This window comes from Manis javanica, chromosome 12 (assembly GCF_040802235.1).
Source record: "Manis javanica isolate MJ-LG chromosome 12, MJ_LKY, whole genome shotgun sequence".
Lineage (NCBI taxonomy): Eukaryota > Metazoa > Chordata > Mammalia > Pholidota > Manidae > Manis > Manis javanica.
In genome coordinates, this window is record NC_133167.1 from 52,715,459 (window position 1) to 52,738,995 (window position 23,537).

General features: G+C 35.3%; 1 protein-coding gene across 2 annotated transcripts in view; it reads right to left on the reverse strand.

Annotated features, from left to right (window-relative positions):
• Positions 1-23,537, reverse strand: part of ITGA4 (integrin subunit alpha 4) — a 64,432-nt gene that overhangs the window by 12,597 nt on the left and 28,298 nt on the right. For both annotated transcript variants that reach the window (XM_073218594.1, XM_073218595.1), the window contains 7 exons: positions 23,318-23,412; positions 22,052-22,142; positions 21,420-21,465; positions 20,887-21,041; positions 18,151-18,305; positions 9,995-10,144; positions 7,959-8,035 (listed from right to left, as the gene is read on the reverse strand). In XM_073218594.1, coding sequence (XP_073074695.1) covers positions 7,959-8,035; positions 9,995-10,144; positions 18,151-18,305; positions 20,887-21,041; positions 21,420-21,465; positions 22,052-22,142; positions 23,318-23,412 — 769 coding nt within the window. The remainder of the gene's footprint in view (positions 1-7,958; positions 8,036-9,994; positions 10,145-18,150; positions 18,306-20,886; positions 21,042-21,419; positions 21,466-22,051; positions 22,143-23,317; positions 23,413-23,537) is intronic.

The window sequence follows — 23,537 nt, forward strand, 5'->3', positions numbered from 1 at the left end:
TGCTCTGCCCAGGAAGTGGATACCACTAAAATCATCCAGACTACAATTAATTTCTTAAGGCAGGCTGTTCACCCCTACTGATAACCAGACCAAATTAAAAATAGGATTGTAGAAATGCTTCACCATCGTGTGACCTGAACAGAGAAAACCGCTGCAAATCCTGACGTATGAATGAGTTCAAGCTCCGGCCCTGGCCCCAATTCCTCTGTGGGGAGGCCATTTAGCATTTTTAAGCCTCAGTCACCCATCTGTAATAATAACTCCTATTCAGTAAGATTTATTTGGCTCACGCACATTCCATGAAATCCTCAGAACCACACATTTACACATGAAGGACTTAAGAAATTTATTCAAAGGACCACAGTTAGAATGTTCTCAGGTCTCATGGTAAATACCTACACAGCCCATCCTCTTTCCCCACTGGAGGGTTAGAGGAGCTCAAAGAAAACTTCAGGCACAGAATGTTATGATTCCATAAGCTTTACTCAAAGATAGGTATTCTTAGATACCAAATAATTTAAAATTAAGAAAAATTAGTTCAACCAGAGAAGAATGTGACCCAAAGCAAAGTGTCAGTTGAGAATAATTGTAACAATACGTAAGGTAAACTTCCATCTAGCACTGCAGAGTTTAGAAAATTTCTTTAGTAGTTCTTGTATTGTATCATTCTAATTAATATCTGTACAGACGACTACTGTTTGAACTGTGGAAATATATGCTAAACACAGAGTAGGCATTTAATAGTTATTTGTGAATTAAAACAAAGGGTGCTCTGCCTATGTTTATCACAGCACTATTTACAATAGCCAAGAAATGGAAGCAACCTAAGTGTCCATCAGTAGATGAATGGATAAAGAAGATGTGGTACATATACACAATGGAATATTATTCAGCCATAAGAAGAAAACAAACCCTACCATTTGCAACAACATGGGTGGAGCTAGAGGGTATTATGCTCAGTGAAATAAGCCAAGCAGAGAAAGACAAGTACCAAATGATTTCACTCATCTGTGGAGTATAACAACGAAGCAAAACTGAACGAACAAAATAGCACCAGACTCACACTCCAAGAAACGACTGGCAGTTACCAAAGGAGAGGGGTTGGGGAGGGCAGGTGGGGAGGGAGGGAGAAGGGAATTTTGGGGTATCATGATTGGCGCACATGGTGTGGAGGGGGTCACGGGGAAGACTGTAGCTCAGAGAAGACAAATAGGGACTCTGTGACATCTTACTACACTGATGGACAGTAATGGGGTATTGGGGGAACTCAATAATAAGGGTGAATGTAATAACCACATTGTTTTTCTTGTGAAACCTTCATAAAAGTGTATATCAATGATACTTTAATAAAAAAAAGTCAGTCAAACAAACAAACAAACAAATAAATAAAACCAAGTGCTCAAGGACAGAGTTTAAGAATAAGTTTCAAAATTTATGCTTCTCAGCATCATGTGAGGATGCAGGAATGACTGACTTTAACTGAAAGCTCCTGTGTAATAAATCACTATGTTCATTACTCCCTAAAAGGTTTTTTTTTTGAAATTTCCATCTTTGTAGAGCTTATATGGCAGTGACAGATCTGTAAATATTATAAATACATAGGGAAAAAGTTCTGAATTAAGGGCTCTGAAAAACAGGGCAGGGAAGTACTTTTGCCTAGGCAGTAACAAAGGTACGTTTGTCTTGCTTTCCTGCTATTCCAATTATTTAGGTCGAACTAAATAAAGATTTTTAATTTCTTTTTTTAAATAAAGGAAAATTTCATGACTGAACCTGAGTTTATGGGGGTTACACCCTAAACTGATTTCTCAAGTCCTCCTTCCCCAACCCCATTTCACACTGCCAGAGAGGGTCACTTTCTTCTTTATGCATCTGGTTAACTTGCCCTTGTTCAAGACTCAGCTGAAGTGTCAATGCTTAGAATTCTTAGAAGTTCTTCCAGCTGATCCCCACAGCTAACCCCTACTTCACTCAGCGCTGCAATGCCCCTAACAAAGGCAGCTTCTCCCTCTTGCGAAGTTCACAGGCATCCCTAAAAGGCAGTATTTTCACTTTGTCCGGATTTTCTCACTGCTAGAAAAAGTTCCCCTGCAGAGAAGGTTCTAGGTCATGATGATCACTGTTTACTTAGAGCCTAGCAACACAATAGTGTTCAAAAAATGTACATAGTATGGAAGTGTATCAAACATTAAAGAGTTGGGTAACATTAAAGAAATATCCAAAAACTTAGGGAAATCATTGGATAAGTAACTGTGGAAGGTTCATGAACTTATCCTTCTAAGTTTTATCCAATTACAGCCATGTTTATCTGTTTGTTCTGTGATGGTGTACAAATTTCAAATGTTTCCTTAGAAAAGAAACATTTACTACTACCACATTCGTGTGATGTATACCCCACCCACACAACTTAACATTTTAGTGACAATACAACTAATAAATTGACCAATGAATTAATGGCAACATCAATACTGGAAAGAGTATAGTTATTGAGAAGTAAATTATCCTTATAAACCTCAGAATGTACAAACAAAATTAAATAATTTTGGACACTTCTCCCTAAATTTCATACCTGTAATAATATAACTCTAAGAAATGGATGGTTCACTTAACATCTAAACGTTCTACTCCTCTTATCCTGATTTTTTTTTCTATTTTAAATTTACTTATCAAGCAGAACATATAGGAAAATGCACACATCCTAACCATACAGCTCAGTGAATTTTTACAAACTGCACACATGAATGAAAACATCCAGAAAAACATTATCAGCATCACAGAAATAAGCATGTCCCCTTTCTGCCAGTTACTGCCCCCACCCACCATTTTGCTTTCATTAGTATAGACTGGTGTTGCCTAGTTTTATATTTCATATAAATGAAATCACAGATTATGTAATCTTTGGCTATCAGGCTTTCTTTATTCAAAGAAAAGATTAATTTATGTTGATACATGTAGTAACAAATTGTTCATTCTCACTGATGTATATATTCCATCTTGTCAACAGATTGTATTTTATTTATCAATTCAACTATCATTGGGAATTTTGGCAATTACAGGATGTAGCTATTATAGTCTTTTGGTGAATATATAATTCTGTTGGGTTAGTCAGTCTGTTGGTCTGTTTAATCGCTCTATGAGCAGACCCTTATGATTTGTTAACCCAGAACTAATCTATGAAAAATCTCTAAATCTAGCTAATTTTGTCAGCCACCCTAGATTATACTAACAAATTATCTTTAAATAACAAAATATACTATAACTAACTATATTTAAATAACAAAAAATAAAGACACACTACAGAATTGTCATATAAAAAGCAAGCATATAATAGAGTAGGGGTTCAAACACTGCTGCTTCAAGGCCAAATTTGGACCCCTGCCTGGTTTTGTAAATAAAGGTTTATTGGAACACAGCCATACTCATTCCATTGTGGCCACTTCTATATTACGACAGCAGAGTTGAGTAGTTGAGACAGATCTGTCCAACAAAGCCTAAAATATTTACTGTCTGTCCCTTCATGGAAAAAGTTTGCTGGCCCTGCCACAGAGCAATCTGATCAATGAGTATAATTAGTTTAAAAGTAAACATACAACATAATATTGCTCTATTTAAAGTATGTATTATTCTGATGATAAAATAGGCTTTGTTATTTCAGACAGCACAGGATGCAACATTAGAGAAAACATTCCCCCCAGACCGCATAATTCCTTGGTTGGTACTGGGCACATGAAAGAGAAAGGAATGAAAAATGTATATACGTAACATCTCTAGCTTCTGGTCCCTGGGTCTGAGAAGTTGGATATTTCCGGAAGGATGTGTAATAACTACCAATGCAGTCATTCTAAACCGTGGTCATCACTGCAGGGCAGAAGAATCTGACTCAATGATAGCGTGCTCCTTCTCCCAGCCTTTTAGGGAATGGCTATGATTTACTCATTCTTGTGCTGTAAACCTTTGTGTTATGTAAGTAGGTGTCTGCTTGGTGCCACTGTGTTAAACGGCAGAGAGGAAGTGTGTGGGACATGGCTATCCTGTGTTCCCCCTACTGTTTTACAATCACGTTTTAAGTAAAGGAACCTAAGAGATTCTAAAAGTAAACTTCAGCTTGACATTAAAGTTTAATTAAGACTTGTAGAGGAGCTGCCTAGAAATAGACATTTATAAAATATTCTGGCTTGTAACCAAAGCATTAGTCACTGAACACCTTTGGGAAAGAAGTTGGCACTTACACAAGCAACAGAAGGTGGAAGCACTGCATAAACAGCGAGGTTCCAAGACAGCAGCGGATTAAAGAGAAACACAGTGTTCACATTTCAGCAGCCAGACCCCTGGTTTATCTCCCATTTTTAGGTTATTTTGCCACATTACCATATTTATGATTCTACTTTTTTTTTGATAGACATCTTACTGTATCTTGATTCATTAACAAGGTGCCATTGGAAAGAAACCCACCAGCTTTTTATGTGAGACATAATAAAGGACCAGGTGCACATCTGGAAGTGCGACAAGGCTGAACGAGAGCTTTCCCTGGGAATTGTAGTTCAGTCTCCATTAAAACGTGCATGATGCAGACTTGAAATTTACAAAGCAGCCTAGAAACCACATAATTCAAACAAATCAAGGTACTGTGTACATACAGAATCATAACTTAATAAGTGAAAGAGGAAAAACAGAAATATGATGTATTTCAGCACCAGGCTGCATGTTTTTGAGTGAGCAATATTGTTTTATTTTTGCAAGAAATACTCCTTAGGTTTTGGTATAATGAATGTGCTTTGCCTTGATAAGATGAATTAGTGTTTCATAGCTAACATGTTTTTAATCAAGCTGCTAGAACAAAATAAAATGTAAACTGCTATGTACCTGTATCAAGGTGTATGCGTCATTTATTTGACAAAAAACCTTACTGTGGTAAGTGGCTTACAGACCTGTGTAAAATTTGTCCTCTTTTTTCTTTACTACTGACTTCAAGAAAAAAGAAAACATTGGAAAATTCTCACCTGCTAGAATATATCAGTTAACTGATATTTAAGAAAGTTTTATTAAATAAAGGCAAACCCACTAATGTCTGGAGTACTGCAGAAGAACACAGATTGGAAGACTGAACTAGTAATTAGCATGTTTTAGTTTATAAAGCATAGCATAGAATCCACTTTCCCCAACTTGGAGATCAGTCAGGCATGTATGCCTATTCCTCCATTTTAAAAATGGACAATTTTGTTAGAATTGCTCTTTGGGGGGCAACCAGCATAGTGGCAGACATTGCACACTGCTGTCTACCCAACAGTGATTCCTCTTCTTAGCTGCTAACAGAGCCCTGTATCATTCCGGCAGTATCTCTTGGTATTGCAGAAGGTAAGTCCCGAGTTCAGGTCCGGGGAATGAATTATGGTTGATCTACTGTGATCATGATTACTCCTCCTTCAACCATCATAGGGGTTGAACATAGAACAAGGCCTGGCTAATCGGAGTAAGAAGGCTGCTAAGGCACTTCCTTTCCTGGGAAGGCAGGCTCAAGAGGACACAGAATTTTGTTCTTGTCCCTTTTTTTCTTGGGAATATTGGTGCTGGCCATCTGTTTGCCATGAAGGAAAAGTCAAGAGAGTTGTAAAGTTAACCATGAATGTCCCGATTTGGGTAGCTGCTTACTAAGCTTGCAACCACCTCCTCCAGATTGTTTATTATGCAAAAATTTTTTAATACCTTCATCATTTAAGTCACCATTAGGTAACCTGTAGTTAAAAGCATTCTTAACTGGTATGAAAGCACTTGTTCAGGGAAAGCCTCCAGCCCTTACCCTGGAAGCATGACTGAGGCATGAAAGAGAAAGAGTCTTATTTACATCAGTCAGCTCCATGAAAGACTTGATTCTCAACTGCCTATATGATGGTTATAGTATTTGTAATTTTTATGAAGTCATATTTTTTAATCTTCATTTTGCAATGTAAATCTGTCTGAATGGGGTTTATTGTCCAGAGAATTTAGACATTCATGAGGAAGCCTCAACTTAATGAGAACATGAGACAGGGCATAGGAGGAGTTTTGTTTGCTGTCAGCAGTCTCCTAATACAGTCTTTAGAAACTCATGTTCTTTTACTGAGTAAATGCTTCAACCTGAAGCAGGTGTGTAGCTCCGAGGCACATAAATACCATTAGGGCTGGGGGCATTCTAGCAGGGAGAATGCGTAGAGTGTACGGTCACACTTGCCTGCTATTCCTGAGAAGGGAGAGAGGTGTCCTATGCGGGAGAGGAACATTTGTGTCTGACAGAGTATGATTTATTGTAACGCAAAGCAGTTTGTCAGAACCCTTTATGGTGGGCCTAAAAACTAGAAGTTTTCACATGAAAACTCTCCAAATAAGTCATCATTTATCTAATAGAAATAGCCTGTACCCTTCCTAATTGATACAACAGATGTGGGGCTTATACAATAACACTGGCACTAATGCCACTTCAAACCTCATAAAAATGCAAACTACTGGCCAGTCATAGTCAGCAGCATTCTTGGGACATAAAGAAACAATACCTAGTACATTATGCAGAAAATGTTTAGAATTCATTGGCAGTATTTCATTTTATGGCCAAACTAAAATTTTTTTAAAAATCATGGTCTTTAAGCATATCAACCACAATTTTATCAAAAATAACTTTTAGTACAATTTCACGTGTACCATGGTTTGTGTAACACACTTGGCCTTCATTATTGCATTTTATCTTTAAAACAATCTTACAGAGTAGGTACTATTTTACTTCCTTATCATTGAGGGAAGAGGTTTACAGAGGTTAAGAAGTTTCTCAAAAGGGTCATTCAGCTAGTAAATGGTAGATAAATTGAACCAAGTTAGTTTGACTTCAAATCTGAAACTCATAACTATCATAGCATGGGTCCCAGGTTTTAATTGGATAAAACCCACACATAGCCCTATTAATGAACATTAATACTATAAAATGTCCTATTATAATGAATTTCTGGCCTGGTCCCCAAAGATTTTGGTTTGGATGGTTGGAGTCTAGGAACCTACACTTCTATCAAGCGTTCCAGGTGATTCTCATGAAGGTGACTCAAAGACCACACCTTGAGAAAAACTAACCCACACTCTGCTGACCACCATTTAAAATCATAATGGACTTCATATTTAGACTACAATAAATATTATCACTTTAAATTTGAAGTGCCATCTAATAAACTGCCAACCCATGCCTCCTATCCCACTTGCCATGCACAGTCATCCCTCAGTTTCAAGTGTGGATTCTTTCTCTCTCTGGTCTTCATTTTCACATCTTCCCTCTGATATGCACAACAATTTCATTATAGGGAATTTAGACATGACACAAAGTTATAATGGTTTATCTCCCTTCACCAAATAATAACAGCAACCAACATTTATCTGGCTTTCACCATGCGCTAGGTAGGAACAATTCAAAGCATGTCACCTACATTTTCTTTTCACTGTTTCCCCTTCTATAAACTTAGAACAGCAAGTTAGCTTATTCTCTTTCAAATGTGTCATTTCTATATTTGGGGATTTCTTTGTTTTGTAAATTAGTTTGAATTATGTAAACAGTTTGTGGATGATAAAAATTTTTTTTTTAAATGAGCTTATTTTGTCACTGAAATTCTATCAACAGGTAAGTACAAATGTATAAGACATACCTACAATTATAATAATAACCCAAGGTGCAATTAGGTCCTGAAATATCTTATGAATGATCCCAAAATATTAAAATATGCTCCATAAAACCATATTCTCATTCTTTCAAAAAGTGGTAATCTTTGAGTATATATTTATTGTAAATAATGTAAAGATCACTTAATCTCTGTCAGTAAAATGTTGTTCTTCTCCAGTTCTTTAAATGTTAAGCCTCAAGGGTTAGTTCTTAGTCCTTTTCTCTTTAGAACCCACATGTGTACACCTATTACCCCATCTTGATGAGTAACAGAGTAAACTTTACTTACTTCAAAAACCCAATTTTTGCAGAAACCTGTAAATCAGCAGAACAGTTTTCATGGGCACAGAATCTTGCAAAGTTTATCTGGAAATAAAATATGACAGTATTTTTTATTTTAGTTCAATCAGGAGATATGTTTCCATGTGTTTTAAAGACGACATCTGTGGTAAATGAGAAAAATGAAATTAATAAATCAAATTGATAACTCCTTATTTTATTCCTTTTGAAGAGTTCAATCTGAAAATTAGTTGGTAGGTTCAAGTGACAAGTAACTGCAGGGCTAAGAGAATGTCCAATTCCATAAATTTAAATTTGTGAAGTGGAAAAAATGATTTTTTTTCTTTCATAGCAGTTGTGAAAAAAATAAAGTTTAATCAAATTGTTTAAAACCTGTGCAACCAAGATGTTCTTCGCCAAGTTCTTCTCAATTTTTTGGTGCTAGTTTGATCCCACTTTTTATGCATAATCAAGTTACTTACTTTTCACAGAGGACAGGGCAGTGATTTTGTATTAAAATAACTGAATGTAGAAATTTACAACTTTTACTTTGAGAGGACACCCTGAACAAAATTAAATGATTATCTATTATAAAGGTTCCAGAATTTATTTAACTCAGCATTTTGATAGAACCCAGAGATACTACAAGGTATATATGGGAAGACTGGAGATATAAACTGGACAAAGAAAAAATGGAGAGAAATAAAAAGAAAGGGAGCTGAGAGGAATAGGTGAACAAGAGAGAGATGCAGAAAGAGAGAAATCTAGAGCGCCAGAGAAGGAACTGGGCGCATGAGATGGGCGAGGATTAGAATGTTATCCAATAGCATGTGAGACCTCAAACTGCCTCTACCTGGGGAAGCAGAAGGAAAGTGTAAATCTTTCTCTAAATGATTAGGTAAATACAATTTTTTTTATGACTTGTATTTGTAAAGCAGGTGCATTGTAAGAACCAAAATGTAGATTATTCTAATATATCTGCAAATCGCTAAGGTTTGCCTTGTTTACTTACAATATTGAGATTTTCATTATTAAAGACATTTAAAAATAGTTGATATAGACAACTGAAGTTCTAAAGAAGAATGAAAAAACTGACTTTCATGAATTTTTTCACCTAAGGGTATACAGAAAACTTGTTCTTCAGTTATTACCCTCATTTGATCTAGTTTTCTGGACTAGAAAGTGGTGACTGTAAGCTCAAATATCTTAAAGTGGCTTAGAGGCAATTTTGTCTGGACAGAATACAAACGAGACCTTTAAATGTCCCTATCGTCTTTTACAGTCTGTGCGCCATTCGCAAGCATTGTAATGAATGCTTTTATCACGCCCCAAACACTCTGTTGACTATGTCTTTGTGTTGGATAGTAAAGGTCTGAACAACTGGACTTCTGGGAATAAACACACTGTCAATGAAGCTGAGATGTTTTGGGATAAATTAGAAAAAGCAGCTCAGTGGTTAGGATGCAGAATTCATCTCAAAATGCGATTGATCCTGGGATGTCACTGAAAAGCATACAGTTGAATTGAAAAGGAAAAATCATTGTATAACAGAAATATGTATGTTAATAAATGTGTAAAGCCTAGCAAGGGAATTTAATTAACGTGACACAAACGAATCCGTGGGTAGGGTGAGTGAGGGGTGGACAAGAAGGAAGAGGAGACAGAAAATGAGAAAGAGAAACTGAACACATATGACACTGAATAACCACCTCATGAATGCAACTCACTTCCATTATGAGGGTTCTCTAGTAATCTATTTTCTTCACTGGCAAGGCATTGGGGAAAGAAAATTAACATTTTATGTATATGGGAAGCCACTGCTATGACTAAATGCATTTAAAAAAATAGTTCAATATCTTAAAGGGAATATAAAAAATAAAGTAAAATGGAAAATAAGACATGCCATAAATCTCTTGTTACATAGAAAAAAATTCATAAATTTTTTTTTAAAGTCAGAGAGATAGTCTCTTCAGGATTATGTGATATTAAAAAAAGTTCTTCAGGTATATGTCACATAATGTTTTGAATAAAGGAAAATATTCTTACAGTTTTTTTGATTACGTCTTTTTCTTTCTTCTGCTGAAGAATTGGCTGAAGTGGTGGAAATTCCTCTGTGCTTCGTTTATTGATGACATGATGCCCAAGGTGGTAAGTAGCTTCGATCTGAATTGGGGTGAGGATGTCCCGTACATCTTTCTAAGGAAATTTAAAACCACATAAATTAATAATAGAAATAAGTATATAAATTAAAAAAAATATATATATATATATATACACAAAGTTGGTCCTTTCCTGTGTAAGCCAAACACAACACAAGGTAGCAAACAAAATCCTTACCTTAAACTAAATGATTTACAAAAAATGTGAAGAGTATAAAAATGAAAAACTATAACCATCCAATAACAGTTACAATGATGTACATTTGGACATATTTTCTTTCATACTGTTTGCAATGCATATTTTTCATAACTTTACATTACAACACAAGCATTTTCCATTATAACCTCTGTGAGTCACTTCAAAACTACTAGTCAACATTTTTTTCTATTTAATATTTCCCTACAGACTTACAGAAATATGATCTCTCAATTTGTTCAGGTTTTTTTCTAACACTTTAGTTCAATATGATTCATTTGATTTCGTATTTATTATGCAAAAGCCTTTTTGTTGCTATTCTTGAAACTCTTCCCATTACAGTTTCTACAGATTATGAATGGTATATAGGAAAGTCACTTGTTTTTTATATTTAATCCTTTTGTTATTATTTGGTATATTTTTTCTAGGTTTATTGTGCTTTTACATTTCACAAAGAAACATATCTTGAATTTATTTATTGATTATACAGTAACTAAAACCCATTCAGAAGCCATGCTGCTCTATGTGACATTCTTTTAAATTTAATACCTTACTAATTTTTTCACAGCACTAATTTTATGTTCATGTGGTCAAAAATGTCCTTATGAATGATTAGATTTTTAAAATGTATTGTCTTCTGCCTCAAAGAAACAGCTCTGGAGCTGATCACACTGATCATCAATTCATGTATTTTACTCTTTATTTCTACATGTAAGAATTGTTTTTCTTATAAAAATATTTTCTCATGAACTTGAAGATTATTTTATTATCCCTTCATTTGATTATTCACTACCTTTTTCATCAAAAAGGAATATACCACATCACTATCTAAATTATTTGCTAACATACATATGTACAACAGTAAAATCACTGACAAGAAAGAACCCTCTGAAGCATTTGGCATTCAATTAAGGAAGTGCTTTCCTAGACAGCAAAGGTGCTCCAGAATCTCAGGTTGATGAAAAAATACAGAAGTCATGGAAGACATAAAACATGGTATCTCTTAGGAAGTTCTTACCCATGCCCTGCCTAGAAAGAAATGACTGATTTTCAAAGTGTATGGAACAAAACAGACTCCTTTTTCTCCTTATCTAAGAGGGTGGGCAAATAAGATTTAACTAATAAAGTAATCCATGAGGACTTACAACAGAATTCAGGTGATAATTTAGTTACATTACATGAAATAAGATGTTTATTACAAATTAATAAAACAAGTATCTTATACACAACAAAAATTAAAAGTAGAAAACGATTTCAGGATTTGAGGTGTAGTTAACAATCAGGAGCTATATTCTATCTACACAGGAACTGTGCAGGGTTTTTTCTGGTATTAGAATTGTTAATACATTTGGGAAATATTTGAAGAATTGGTCACACATTTTGATGTGGGAGCTTTACATCACAGTTTGACTCTACTTTTCGTGTGCCTGTTTCAATCTACAGTTTGAAGATTAAAAAAAAGATTCAACAGAGTCCCTTTTTGCCCCCAAAGAGATTCAGTTATTTTCACCAAGGCTAAGACATGATCATTACCTTAAGCCCTAACTGAGGTTTATATTTATGCTAGGTGAGTTTCTAAGTAGATCCCTAGCATTATAATTGACAGACCTCCCAGTGAGTGACATTGTAGGATCAGTTTTCTATTTATCTATAGATATTTCAGGTTTTGAATATGGCTTAAATATTACTGTCCAAAACTAAATAAAAATGGATTATTTCCAAAACTCATCAATTAGTAATTGCTAATGGCTAGGAAAAAATAACCTATCATATAGGTTATTGCTATGCTACTACATGTATAGCAACTTTTCATAAAAGTCAATGAATTAATAAGGATGACATCACATAAAAGACTACATTTACTCTGTGTCTTTATGTAATTATAAAAAAAGGATGAATTTTTTCTTCCCATTTATAATATTACCAATATATGTATAGCGTGGTTAAAAGCAAGTGGTCTGGAGGTAGAGTACTGGAATTCAAATCTCAGGTCCACCACTTACTATCTATGTAACCTTGGGCAAGTAAATGTATGGCTCAATTACCCTATCTGAATATGGGAATAATGATAATAATGGTGGTGATGATACCTACATTGTGAGGCTTCAATGGCATGATGTGCTTGGCACTTATTAAGGTTTCAACAGATGTTACACCTTACAATTATCATGTGTATGTTGCTTCAAAATGTAGCTAGATAAGCCAACCAAGGAATTACTGAATATTTCTTATAGGAAATTCTGGTGAATATTTGGAAGGAATAAGAAAAAGAAAATAAAACTTATAAACAACCAATGAACATTAAATAGACAATGAATTACATAACCAATATTAGACTTGTACTAATTAAGTGGAAGATTTAGAACATGAATCAGAGTTCTCAAGATCTCTCATTACTTTTCCATTCTTATACATGGAGAAGATTTTATTGAATTACTTGATAAGTGATCATCTGAACACAAAACCTTGACCATAAAGGAATGCGGTAATTCAAGGCCCAAATCCCAAGTTATCAACTTGTGAAAATGGAACAGCTTGAGCCATGAGTATTACAATAGCAAACCTGATTAAATTATTCCCTAGATATAGGAGCTAGACAGCCACTGATTGTCCCTCCACATGTCCACTGTTTTAATTCTTCTCAACAAGCTTGCTTTGACCATATCACATGTTATCTAATTCATACTAATTTTCCACAAGGTCTTCTCTACATCTGGTGCATATTACTTTCATTATCCTAATTAACTATTAATTATGCTTTTCTCACAATATATAAAATGTACGTGCACTCTTTCAAGAATGGTATTTGACAGATATTCACACTTACTTAACTTTAACAGCTCTACCTAAGGACAAAAGCTATAATATAAAAAATGTCTTGAAGTAACTAATTATGTGGGAGGGGAAAAAGTAGATTTGTTGAATATTTTTAATTTAGATGGGCATGTGCTATATATATACTAAAAATAATGAAGATTCCTTGACACATTTTTATGGACAATTACATAAAACAGGGCAACCCACAGGATGCAAATCAGCATATGTGTGAAATTATACAAAGTCTGCCTTCTTTTTTGACCTTCATAGAAATCTGTGTTTATGGCCAACTTGAGAACTGAGTTGTAGGCCTGTGTCCTCCTATTGTGTTTATGTAGTGAAAGAATTTTTAAAGGGTAGAGCCAGAAATATTTACAAAATATTATTGAATGAAAAATGATGTTGAGGTATAAACATTTTGAGATTTTATTCATGGATCTACAGTGCACAAGGAAGGCTCTGGGGATACAAAATAAAGTCACTACTTACATCATAGACTATAACCCATGAATTTACATGTATGGTATGGGGGATGAACATTCTGATACATGCATACACAAGCACAGAAGGAGGACCACTTAATCTGTACTTGAAAGGGGAGGAGGAGGTTCTTACACAGAGGAATTTTAAGCAAGGAATATGATCAGATTCATGTTTTTGAAATACTCCTCTAGTGCCAATGTAGGGAATGGGTTGGGGAGGGAGAAGGGAAGACTGAGGTGTAGATTGGAATCTAAGCCAGTCCCATCACCTGTGATCATAATCACTTTATCTAGTAAGCTTGAATCAGGAGGTGGAAAACTCAAACATCTGGCACCACAACTCCCTGAGAAAAGACAAAACCCTCAAGACAGGTGCTCTAACCATTACACCAATAGAACATTCTGAGATTTTCCCCTATGGAATTCCTTAAATAGCACCCAGAACACATCATACATAAATTTTAAAAATATTTATTGATTTTCTGCCTTATGTAATGAGTTGTGTTGGCACTAAGAAGAATGCAAACATGCAAAATATAATATCCTGGATTCAATCTTTCAATCTAACAGAGAATCCACACATGCTGGAATAATCGATCTGCTTCTAGAATACCACAGTACCAGTATAAACACATGGTTTGCTTGCACTTTGACTTTCAGTAGAAATGTATACAGATATGGATCAGTCCATAGTGTGCTATGGTTAAAACATAAGTACTTTGGAGCCAATGGCACTTCATTGAACTATGTATTTATATAGCTTAACAATATAAGTATATAAACTACAAGTAAAAGGTATTTACTAATCAAATACACATTCATTTTCCTGAAGTCATTATTGAAAAGGGTTTTGTAGGAGTCACTAAAGACTTATGTAACAAAACAAAATTGTTTTATTTATAAATCCAAAATCTAGAAATTTGATAAATCAGAGGAAAGAAAAGCATAATTAATCAAAGGGAAAAAAAAGAATGAATTAGTCTACTATACAGGTAGGCAGGTTGACTTCTTCTGAACTCACTGAATCTCAGTGTATCACTGGGTCATGCACTCCTGGTCTGATAACTAGGCCAGAAATTTCAGCTTTTTATTGGAAATGCTGCAAGCAGGGAGGGATCTTGTTACTTTATTTGTTGTCCCAATGTAGCACCCCTCTTCCTTTTTCAAACACCCGTGAATATTTTGATGCAGAGACTCCATCAAGATTAACCAAGAAATATCATCTGTAAAAACCTTAAAGGGAGTCTCACTACCATGGCTGCTCCAACATTTCTAAAAACTGCTGCCAACTGTTGATCAGGTTTTCCTAAGTCAAAACAGCCTCAAAATTATCCCTGTCCTAAGACCTTGTCCTAGGGAGTCATTAAGATCTAATAAAGTTGTGTGTCTAAATACAGCAAAGACAAAGATTCACTCAAATATGTGGATGTGGAATCATTTTCATAGATGGAAAAGTGATGTTTAATAGAGAACTTCAATAGATAAAATATGTAAGGTATGAAAAATTAAACGTTTCCCTTATATCAGTTACTTGGGCAAAAGCCATCTTGGAGCTTTTCTTTCTCAAATGCCAGACATTTCATCTTCTGGCAAAATTGTGTAGGATCTGTCTTCAACTACTTCTCACCATATCCACTGCCACCACCTTCTTGGGAGCCATCATCTCTCATCTGGGTTACTGCAGCATCCTCTTCCTGTTTCACTCTTGGTCCCCTGCTGTCTAGTCTTATCACAGCAGCTAGAGTATTCCTTTTTATTGCTAAGTCAGATCATGTCACTTGTCTGCACAACACTCCAGGAAAGATCCTCATGTCACTCAGAGAAAGTCACAGCTGCTATACGATCTGACACTAGTTCTGCTACTCTCTCCCTACCTCACATTTCCAGCCATTCTTGCCTCCCTGTTGTTCCCTAAGCAGCCAGGCACACTCTTATCTTGAGGCATTTTACCCAGCACTCCTTTCTGTAATGTTCTTCTCCTGGATCAGGGGTTCTCAAACAATGGTTCCCAAGCTCCCACCATCAGTGCCACCTGGGAAGTTTGTAGAAATGCAAATTCCCAGGCCTTACTGAAGATCTACTGAATTTCAAGGAACTCTAGGTGGGGCCCAACAATGTCTGTTTTAACAAGCCCTCCAGGTGATGCCATTACATGCTGAAGTTGAGAACCACCGTCCTAGACATCTGCATGGGTAACTTCCTCGCTTCCTCTAACTCTTTGCTCAAGTGTGACCTTCTGAGTGAAGTCTACTCTGACCACCATTTAAAGTTGCGTCCTTCATTCCTTCGCCAGCACGCCATAATTTCCTGTACTCTGCCCTTTTCCCATCACCTGTATCTTCTAAAATACCATAAAATTTATACTTTTATCATGTTATTGTCTCACCCCACTAGATTATTAGCTTTAGAAGGTAGCAATCTTTCTATGTTTCATTCATTGATCTATAGAAGTGTCTCAAACAGAACCTGATGCAATGTAGGTTCTCCATGTATTGAATTGAATAGATGGATAAATGAAGGTAGCCAATAGGAACAACTATACAAGGAAAGCGTGCTCAACTAAGTCAGATCATGTCAAAGCATGCCAACTAAGAGAGGTCAACCTCTATTACGGAGTCCTCTGAGAGGTAGGGGCTGTGGGGCTGAGCACATAATAAATGTCACCTCATTTCATAATAAGGGACATGTAGGTAAAACGCATATGTGTATTTATACTCCTGATATTGGACATGTTTTATGGGACAAAGGAACAATTCAGGCATCCCGACCACTGTCCCTCTTTTTTTCTACTACTATTAAGAAGGTAGAAGAATATGGGCTGCTGTCAGACTGTAGAGGCATAGCAGTGTTAACATTTCCAAATGCCTCAGGCTACCGTGCTGGTGGGGCTGGAAAATGTACTCACTCTATTTCCATAGCTTCCTAAATAACAGCTAAAGCTCTCTGATAGAACTCAAGGACGGGGCAGCTGCTTCTGTGGGTCTTACGTCCACCATGGATTTGTTGCAAGTGAGAGGGTTGGAGTAGCCTTTTCCCTTTCTATATGTAAGTTCAAGTTGTCCTGAACAAAAGCAAGGTAATTTAAGAAAGGAAAAAAATACTGGAGGCAATAAAAAACCTTTTTCAAAAGTTCCTACTAATACACCTATCCCAGAGTGAAGTGCTTTTATCTGACATTGACAATGTGGCCCAAAGACAATGGCTGTAACCCGCTGCCATCAGTACAACGGTGACACCACAAGTATACGTGCCACAAACAGAAACCAGAATCCGCTGTTAAACTGTCACACCTCTTACACATTTATTCCAAAGAAACTGTACAATTTTGATGAACTCTTACTCATAGGAACAATGCCAAGAAACTAAATAAATCAATAGTTCAATTTGGTGCCATTTATACAAACTCAATACAGGATCTTTCTTTGTGAATATATAATGTTGGCCCTTTTATTGCCTTTAAAACGGTCTCAAAGTTAGTCTCTAAAACTGACTAATGTACATAAAATCACAACTATATAGGATTAAAAAAAGCCCCTCTTTAATCCCTACCACATAAATGATGGTTACAGTAATATCGTTCTATACTCTTGGCTCTCAACCACCTACCAGCTTTATTCTAATATGACAATAAAAACCGTTAGGGGAAATGAGGCAATAGCAGAGGGATTATTGCTCTTAGCATTTAATAGTGTTGGAGTCTTGATGCTTGTTTGCATTTGCTTGGAATGAGTATGTAAGGGAAAATTAAGTTCTAAGCTGAAGCTCCTATTTGAGATCCCAGAAAGGGCTCCTGGGAATAGTTTGGCATTTTTGTGACAATAGATTTTTCTGATGAAGTACACCATTCCCTAATGAAAAAGGCCTGGCACTGCTTCATATGATAAAACCTGACCAATGTGAGGAATCTGATGATCAGTTTGGGAATGAGCGTTTTAATAAAAGAAACATGAAATCAGCTGTGTTTGGCAGAACATACCCCAAGCCATCATGAGAGTCCTTGTCCTGGCCCACAGATGATCCCCCCAGCAGCACAACTGTGTGAGTTCCCACTGACATCACTCACAATGCTGGCCCAGAGACAGAGACGTACTCCAAGAGCAGGCATGTTGGAGTCTGCTTTATTAGAGCCGCATGAAAAACAAAGCAACTTCCCTGTGACCCCTGCCAGCCCCCCAGCAAAAAATTAAACCTGCTACAGAATAGATCTGAAGCTCAGCAGAGCTGCTCAATATCTACATCTCTAGGCAAGGGTACAAACAGGGATAGGTAAACTCAATTGTAAAAAGGAAAAGGCAAACCTTTAAAAATAGTGACCCAGTAAAATGTGATGATAATGTGAAATTAAGAAGATGCAAAAACTGGACTTTGAATCCAGGTCACAGGATTGTCTAACATTTTGACTCTGGAACAACTGGTCAGCTAGTTCAGGAGACAATAACACCTGCTTTAAACTATGTTTTATACAAAGTTAGCAATGCAATAAACTTTTTTACTGTATTGATAATATTAAAGTTTACATACTCATTAATAAAAACTAGTTTACATTACCCGCATAAAGGCTTGATGTGTTCTACAGTTAGCTGCTTTGCTTGACACCTTTATGTTTCTGGTGATCACATCAGATGTTCCATTAGAGGAAAAGTAAAATCTCGATGGAGACTCTATCTTCCGGTTCACATCTAGACTCAGGTTATAAAACAAAACTGCAAAATTGCATAGAGAATTGCAATTAATATAAGTAATTACTAAAAGCATTTATTCATTATTGAAGTGGTAATAGTCAAAGTTATATGAAATACTGGAAATATCTTAAATTGTCTTCATTAAATAGCCTTTTAAAGTTAACCTGAACTATAAACAATTGAAAAATACAAATTTCAAAAATGGTTTTTATAAGTAAGTTTATAAATTGTCTCTAGGTTTCTATTTTTAACAGATTTAATATCCTTAGTTGTCTGCTTAATCCTCCTATATATAAACATTTAAAAACTACAACACCCAAATTGTTACTATTAATAAAAGTTCTGAGTAAAGTTTCAGATTTCTTGGGAGTCCTTTTTGTCCTTAGAACATCCAAGTCTAGTTAAGGAAGTACAGGGAGATTACAGTGCTCAAATATGTCACTTGGTATAATTTTATCTTCTGTAATTACACAACTAATTTCATATTTATTTCCATTTTTTTCCAATTGAGAGATTGCTATTTTTCTTTTGGTTTCTTGGGTTTTTAAGGCAAACAAGATTCAAAGGTCAAATCTATAAAAACACTTTACTCAAAGACATCTTCTTTTCCAGACTTAAGCCCTGATTAGTCCCTCCATGTTTTTATTGGTTTCTCCTTTAGCCTCCAGAGTTGATTTGTGCAAAAATAAAGAAATAAAGGCATTCTCTCAGTAAATATTTTGGCAGTCTGTCAAGAACTTATATCAAATCTGACATAGTAAATAACCGTCTGCTAAAGAAGACCTTCAATAAGCAAAAACATGAGGAAATTTACAAATAACAATAAAAAAATTCCAAGCCTGATTTTACAAGAAAGTATCACCTATTTTTTAACCAAAAGGTTTTTTTTTTGCAAAACAATCTACATCTAATAGTGTGCTGAGGTGTCACTCATTATGTAGGAACAATAACTCATAATTGATATTTTAAATTATTTAATTCCTGAGGTGTTCACTGACATGTTAGGAGTAATGTGCTTTTCTGGAAAGATTTTGTCTACTTCCTACAAGGAAATATAAGTACAAAACCTATATTACTACAAATTTCAGATAAATCTTTTAACATTTTTTTATTTACAGAATAAATAAAGTCCATATCAATTGGCTTCAAAATTACAATAACTGAGATTCAATGCCTCAGAGATGGAGCTGCCATTGAAATGGCCATCTACAAATTCATCACCCCAAATTCAGACAAAAAGTAAATGAAAAAAGGGTGAATAAAATCCACTCACAGTAAGAGGCAAAATGTCTTGGTTTTATTAAACATGCTTACCATGTGAATTATTTCACCCAAGGAGTCATTTTATGACAACTATAAAGCACGTTTCTGTAACCATGCTGTGATTATTTATGAGTTCCATATATTTATTTCAGCCATTTTTAGAAATATCTGGTCACAATGGAATTGGTAGTACAAGCATTGATTTTACATAAAGGGAAATAGTCATACCTACTTAACTTTTTTTCACAAAATCCATCAGCTTGTCTGTGTTACTGTGTGACTGAGGTCATGCTCTGAAACTGCCCCTTCTCCCACCTGTAACCAGATGAAGGATCTGCCCCCCACCCTATCGGTGCTGGTCTAGTTAGGACTTTGGCAGAGCGCTATTCAACATTAGTCGGACCTAAGGTAGAGATACCATTCTCATTCTGTACTTCCCATTACAGACTAATTCAAGCTGAGACTTCTGTCACATACGCATAGTTTGGTTAATAATTATTTGCTGACCTTCATGATATGAGATGATGAGAACCTGTAAGGTCATATGTACAATCAACACTTGATAGGTCTTGTGGGGCTCATGAACTTTGTGAATTATTAATGTCCAAATGATAAACCCAGGTATGCTTCTCCCCTACCATGGCCTGGGTTCATTAGTAGTTACTCTTAAGTATTAGCTTAAATATTAGCATAATTAAGAACATTAATCTTCTAGAAAAAATGTAATACTCATGAAGTCACATACATGTGGTTTGGAATGAGCCACAATTCTGGATGAGCCACATCAATGCTACTTTCTCCAGAGCAGATAACTGAGAGTTACCCCTGTATAGGGAAATTGGTATGACTCTCAGGATCTGATACTCATAGAAAATCCTTAAGACGTGTGTAATGTACAGAAATCACCATCAGGGGCTAGATTTGAGGTATGCTTCTTCAATCACTCCAACAAGATAGAATATGAAGAAAGGAATCTTTTCCCTTCCAGGATTTCCAACATAAGCCAGTTCTACATTCTAAGGAGCCAGGTTTCAGAGGAAGAGCTGTGGTAATGTTCTTTCTACTTGAATGAGATCTTACAGATCAAGCTCAGTTAGTTCACCTTAAAGAGTATAGCAAGTGGCCCTTCTTGCTTTACTTCTTGCTATAATCCCTGTACAGCTATAGCTTCTTAATGCATCCAACTCATTAGTTAGAACAATGTGAGAATCCAGAAGAAGGAAAAGAAAGGTGTGTTCAGCAATATGGTGAAACACAGTGGGGGTTCAAAAGATGATCGTGAGACTAATGACTGGAGTACACACTCTCTCAGGCATTAATTCTGTAAGGGCACCCTTACCAATATAACCTGGAACCTCCTTGCCCTTATATGAGAAACAGACGGTTAGATCCATACACACAGATGGCAATCCATTTTCAATACAGCCAAAATTTGTTCTATTTACTGACTCAGGATGGTTTAAAGAAGCTTCAACAATCACTACAGGTCTTGTCCTAAGAAGAAAATAAAATTAGCAATATTAATTACAGTATTGTTTTTCCTTAAGAAAAATTTGTGTTTGTTTTGTCAGTTTCCACTGACCAAGTAATTTCATGAAACTGCTTATTAAGAGTACATGCATACAAACTCAGTTACATTTCCAGGCATCAATCAAGAGAACTTTTCATTCAATTTTCTAAAAATATTGATTTTTGTCTGATGGTTTATTTAATTATATTTTATGTAAGGAAGGAAAAGTATCATAAAGTCCAATAATTAAAGTTCAGAATACTAAAAATGTTAATCATAATTACTGCTGATTTTAAAAATTGCCTTCAATCATTTACAATTCAGCCCAATTGTCACTAAGCAGTGAATTGTATCAATCTTACCTTAGCAATACAGCAGAATTGGACCGAAAAGCACCAACCACTATATCTGGAGGATAAAAACAACACAGATTAATGATGATTGTTAGTCAAATAGAATTTTTTTCAGCCTTAAATACTGAACTACATATCACTGTTTGACTATATCAAAACACTATTTATAGAAAATTAATTAGAAAAAATATGCTTACATCTTAAGATTAATTCCACATTTGTTTGAATCTATTCATTTACAATGAAATTCTTCCCGTTACGATATAAACAAACGTTATGATAAAAACTTATGGTATAAAGATAAGCTACTAAAACAAAAATCAATTTTTAGACTAGAAACATTCACCCAGAAATCTCCTTTCAAAGTACAATACAAAAAAATCTTTCGTCATCATATGTTTGATTTATTTTCATGGGTGCTTTTAATTTTTTTTTTCAAGAACAAGGAATAAAATGTAAGTAACAGTGTAACTCATGAATTATTGGATCATTTCTGACCCATCCTTGAATTTAAAAAAAAAAACCTTTAAAAATGAAGGGAAAAATATCACCAGAAAATCAGAACTCCTCCACACCTGTTTTACTTCTAACTTTGCAATAAAGCAACATCACAGTAGAGCTTATTTCAATTTTATACTTACCTACATATCCATTATTATCTGCATCAATTTGTCCAGAGATAGACTGTCCAAACATACTTAATGATTTGCTGATTTGGAGTCCTTCAATTCTCTGAAAAAATAGGTAAGTTGAGTGGGAAGCAGTTTTTGAACACCTAATATTACAGGAAAGCTATAATTTAATTAAATAATGAGCCTTCTTACTCCTTGGCACATTTATTAACAAAATTCATTTAGTTAAGTCAAATACTTGTATCCAAGAGAAACAAAAGTTCCCAGCTTGAAGTGGATGGGTGACATCTATTTTTTGACTAGAAAAAATGCATTTCTTTACTCTGTGAGCAAAGAGAAAATTATATACTATAGACCTTCTAAAATAGTCATGACACCCTCTCCCCAGTTTCTTTCAGGCTCTATATTTATTTCCCTGGCCAACATGAATAACCAAACAAGTAATATGGAAAATAAAACAACTGTAATCACTTAGCAGAACCTCAAGCTTATGATGAAAGCCACCCTCTTAAGCCAGATTGCATCCTAGCATGTGAAGAGGACACAAGTCAGGCATGTGGGTCCTATTCCCTGTATCTAATTTCATGTTCAGTATGGATTAGTAAGTATCAGGCTGCTATCTTCTAAGAAAAATACATATTTTTTACTAGACTTTATCTTTCATGCTAAATATATAGAACTATTTGTCTGTTTCACCCAAACAAAATAATCATATTAGCTAATACTTCCAAAAAAGTATCTTTGGAAAATCTTTTCTTCTCTGTATGTGTATGTAGTGTTTCCATGTACTGAAATGTCCTGATTTGTCTAAATATTAAAGTGAGATCAGTTAAATCAGGGACGTTTATTAAAGTATTCTTGTCTTACTCCTCTGACCTGCAAGGAATACAGAGTATCTGTGTTTGCTGTCCCTGTGTGATATCCACAAAATACGGAGCTTTAGCCACAATGCAAGACATGGTTAATCAAATCCAAATAGGCTTATTGGGGATAGTGTATTACTTCAGGACGTAAATCTGGTGAAATGCAGAGAAAAGTCTTTAATAGGTTAAAGACAAAATAGAATGGAGGTGAACCAGAGCTCTTTCTTACCCATTAAAAAAAAAAGGCTTCGAAGAGTTGTCAATGAGACTACCTACCATTATCATAAGGAACTCGTAAATTAGAATATTAAATATTTGAAAGAAAAAATTAAGAAAAATAAGTCCATTTTAGCCCAAGAAGTTCCAGAAAGCTTTTGTTATTAATGCTTTTGAAAACAGAAGAGTGTTTTACCTGTGAAAATGCTGATGATACTCCATCTGCTCTGCCATTGTAAATATAAATAGCGCCTCGCAAGTCGTCTTCTTGTGGAGCTCCAATAGCAACATCTATTCAGAATTTAGACAGAAAATAAATTCTTGATACAGAGAATGCAACTCTGACTGACCTTTGTGCTCCTGTATCCATGTCACATAAGAAAAACTTGTTATGAAAGAACTAACAATTTTCTCAC